Below are 2,965 nucleotides of genomic sequence, written 5' to 3'. Positions count from 1 at the left end.
ACAATATTGTTCTTCATGAATAAATTTAAAGCATAAGTGGTTTCAAACCAATTATTTTTCCTCAAATCCAATAATAATTATATCATTAGTAGCAAAAGACAAATAATATACGGAATTACTAACCTTGAAATACTTTAGATTTATAATCTCACCTTGTTTGGCAAAGATTCGTGCGGATAACGTATTATGAAATATATATAAAGTAATAACAACAAGAATGAATAGAGAGAGGAGGAGGAGAGGCTTCTTTATTTCTCTTCTTGAGGATGAGAGATCATAAGATTGAGTATACAATGAACAAAACTCCTTTATTTATAGAAGAAAATATTCCTAGTTTCTAATTAAAAGACAATACTTCAAGTTCTGATAGATATCAATTAGATTATCTTGATAGATCTTATTTATATTCTTGATAGACATTTACTATAGTGTAAATACGTTTATAACAATATGTAAGTTGTTAATAATTTTCTTTTACAATCTATTTATTCTAATACTTTTTTTTTCAATTGATTCTACAATTAATCCATTTAATCTTAATTTCTTGAGACATAGTATTTCAGATATGCCAAAATTCTTATAATTATTTCTTTTTGTGAAAAATTTACCTTTTCTATAAAAAGGCCCCCTCAAATTTAGTGGTCTAAGACACTTGCTGACTTGCATAAGTATGTTTTCTTAAATTTGTAGAGCCGATGAAATCCTTACACGCTCTGCCTTTTTAAAACATTGATTCGAACATTCCTATTTATTCTTTGCAACACTCTTTTGGCACACAATCAAATACCGTACTTATATAAAGTGATACAAAAGAAAGGGAAGTGCCAAATGGCCATAATTTTTTTTGCCCAAATTTGGTCATAATTATTAAAAGACTTTTATAGTTTTGTTTAAATTTAGTGAAAATGATGGCTTCCTTGTAGCTTCTTCTCTACCCAGGAAGGAGATAAAACAGGATTTAACTCATATTCTGTACTCATCTTCATTTTATTAATTTCACCATGCTCCTCAACATTTTCCTCTGAGGATATAATATTAACAGTCTTCTTCTCCTCAGGCAAAACCTTAATTCTCCAAACCTTAAAAGTTTGGTCCAAACTAGAACTATACACCAAAAATCCCATTACAACTTTGTCAATCTCCAAAGTTGCAGCCAAACACTTAACTGGCCCTCTATGAGCATCTAACACTGCAAGACATTCATGAAAACAACTCCCTTCTTCTCTCCTCCAGACCCTAATTGTTGTATCCTCTGATCCACTAAATATCAATTTCTCAATTGCAACCAAACATAGGACCGAAAACCTATGCCCTTGCAAGAACCCTCCATGGTTAAACCTGCCGGAACTCTTCTCCTTTTCCCAAAAATTTATGAATCCATCTGAAGAGCCAGAGTAGAGAAAACAAGAAGTTAGTGAAGTATTACTACTTAAGGCTAATGCGTTAACCGGTGATGGTTGGAATTTTAGGGTCATTGTAAGAGTATGAGAGTTTTGTCCATAAACTCTCCTCCAAATTTTTATTGAACCATCAGATGAACATGTGAAAACACAACCATCTTCTTGGTTTACAACAATTGAGTTCACATTGTCTTCATGAGCCAAGAATGAGTCAACACATCGATTATCGGAGATTCTCCATGCTTTCATTGTTTTGTCCCATGATCCTGTGTACAAAAGCCCTTCTGCATGGTAATATGCCATGCAAGAAATGCAATCCTTGTGCTGATTACTATTGCCAGTACTACTTGACCAGCTAGGCAATTTGAGAAATGAATAATAAGTGGACTTAGGTAGAGTTGTGATTTTCTTGCCTCGAAAATTATCGGACACTGTCACATTCCATATCCGAACTTTATGGTCTTTGTGTGATGTGAATAACATGTTACCATACACTAAAATGGCCCTAACATCACCACAACTTGCCTTGAGGTACCCTCTCTCTACACAATCCGGTTGCCTCCATGCACGAATCCGGCTACTCTCCGAGCCAGTAAGGACAATGCCTTTTGCAACAGCGATGGAATAAATGGTGCCATCGTGGCGATGAAGGGACGCGATGCAGTGGTAGAGGAGAGATGGTGAGGGTGTTTGCAAGGGGGAAAGCGTCCATGGAGAATCAGGGCTAGGAGGTGGCACTAAAGAATACATAGTGGCTGCACTAGCATTAGAAGACCTTGAAGGACTATAGAGATGATCAAATTCGTGTTCCGATAATTTTAGATGAGAGTTGAAGGAGAGACGAGGAGGGGATTGTATTGATGATCTTTTTTCTTTATCAAAGTAGCTATGGAGACTTCTCTTGCCATAGTACTCCATGGTCTAGAGAATTGTAGTGCACAAAAGATTGAATTTGCTTGTGTTTATATAAAGAGGGAGGTATACTTTAATTTAATTTTTTGTACGTTTTGAATATAGACATTAAGATATATGCCTACAACTGTGGTTAGTTGGGGAAGTAGAAGTAGGCACCATTAAGGGAATACTAAATATATTTACCTAAATACTTGCTCCGTTTCAATGGTTCAATTTGTTTATCTGGTTTTAAGTTGGCATGAAATTTAATTTGAAAGTAAAAGAAACATTTGAATCTTGTGATCTTAAATTAAAGATGCGTAGAATGTACCAAAATATTTTTTAATTATCTTATGATTTTAAACATGTTAGTGGAAAGCTAGAATTGAAGAGTTGACAAAAGAAAATAGACGTTATTTATTAAATGGATTAAAATAAAAGTAAGACAAATAAATTGAAATGAGAGAGCATGAGACATGAGAGATGTGTATAGTAAATTAAATATCTATGGATGCATAGGTCATATATAACTGATGATCAATAGTTCAATACTACGTCAAGCTTGCAACAGGGTGTCAGTAGGAACACTTCTTTTTCTACTATTATGGTGAATGTAACCTTCACCAGAGGTGTACGGTGAATGTAACCTTTACCAGAGGTGCTGTGCTGAA

General features: G+C 34.4%; 1 protein-coding gene across 1 annotated transcript; it reads right to left on the bottom strand.

Moving 5' to 3' along the window:
- Positions 1 to 764: 764 nt before the first annotated feature.
- Positions 765 to 2,374, bottom strand: LOC107852332 (protein JINGUBANG-like). Its single transcript, XM_016697393.2, has one exon. The coding sequence runs from the start codon at positions 2,316 to 2,318 to the stop codon at positions 897 to 899; it is 1,422 nt and encodes a 473-aa protein (XP_016552879.1). The 5' UTR covers positions 2,319 to 2,374; the 3' UTR covers positions 765 to 896.
- Positions 2,375 to 2,965: the final 591 nt, after the last annotated feature.

Source organism: Capsicum annuum, chromosome 8 (genome assembly GCF_002878395.1).
Source record: "Capsicum annuum cultivar UCD-10X-F1 chromosome 8, UCD10Xv1.1, whole genome shotgun sequence".
NCBI classification, from domain to species: Eukaryota; Viridiplantae; Streptophyta; class Magnoliopsida; order Solanales; family Solanaceae; genus Capsicum; species Capsicum annuum.
This window is presented reverse-complemented; position numbering and strand designations above follow the sequence as displayed.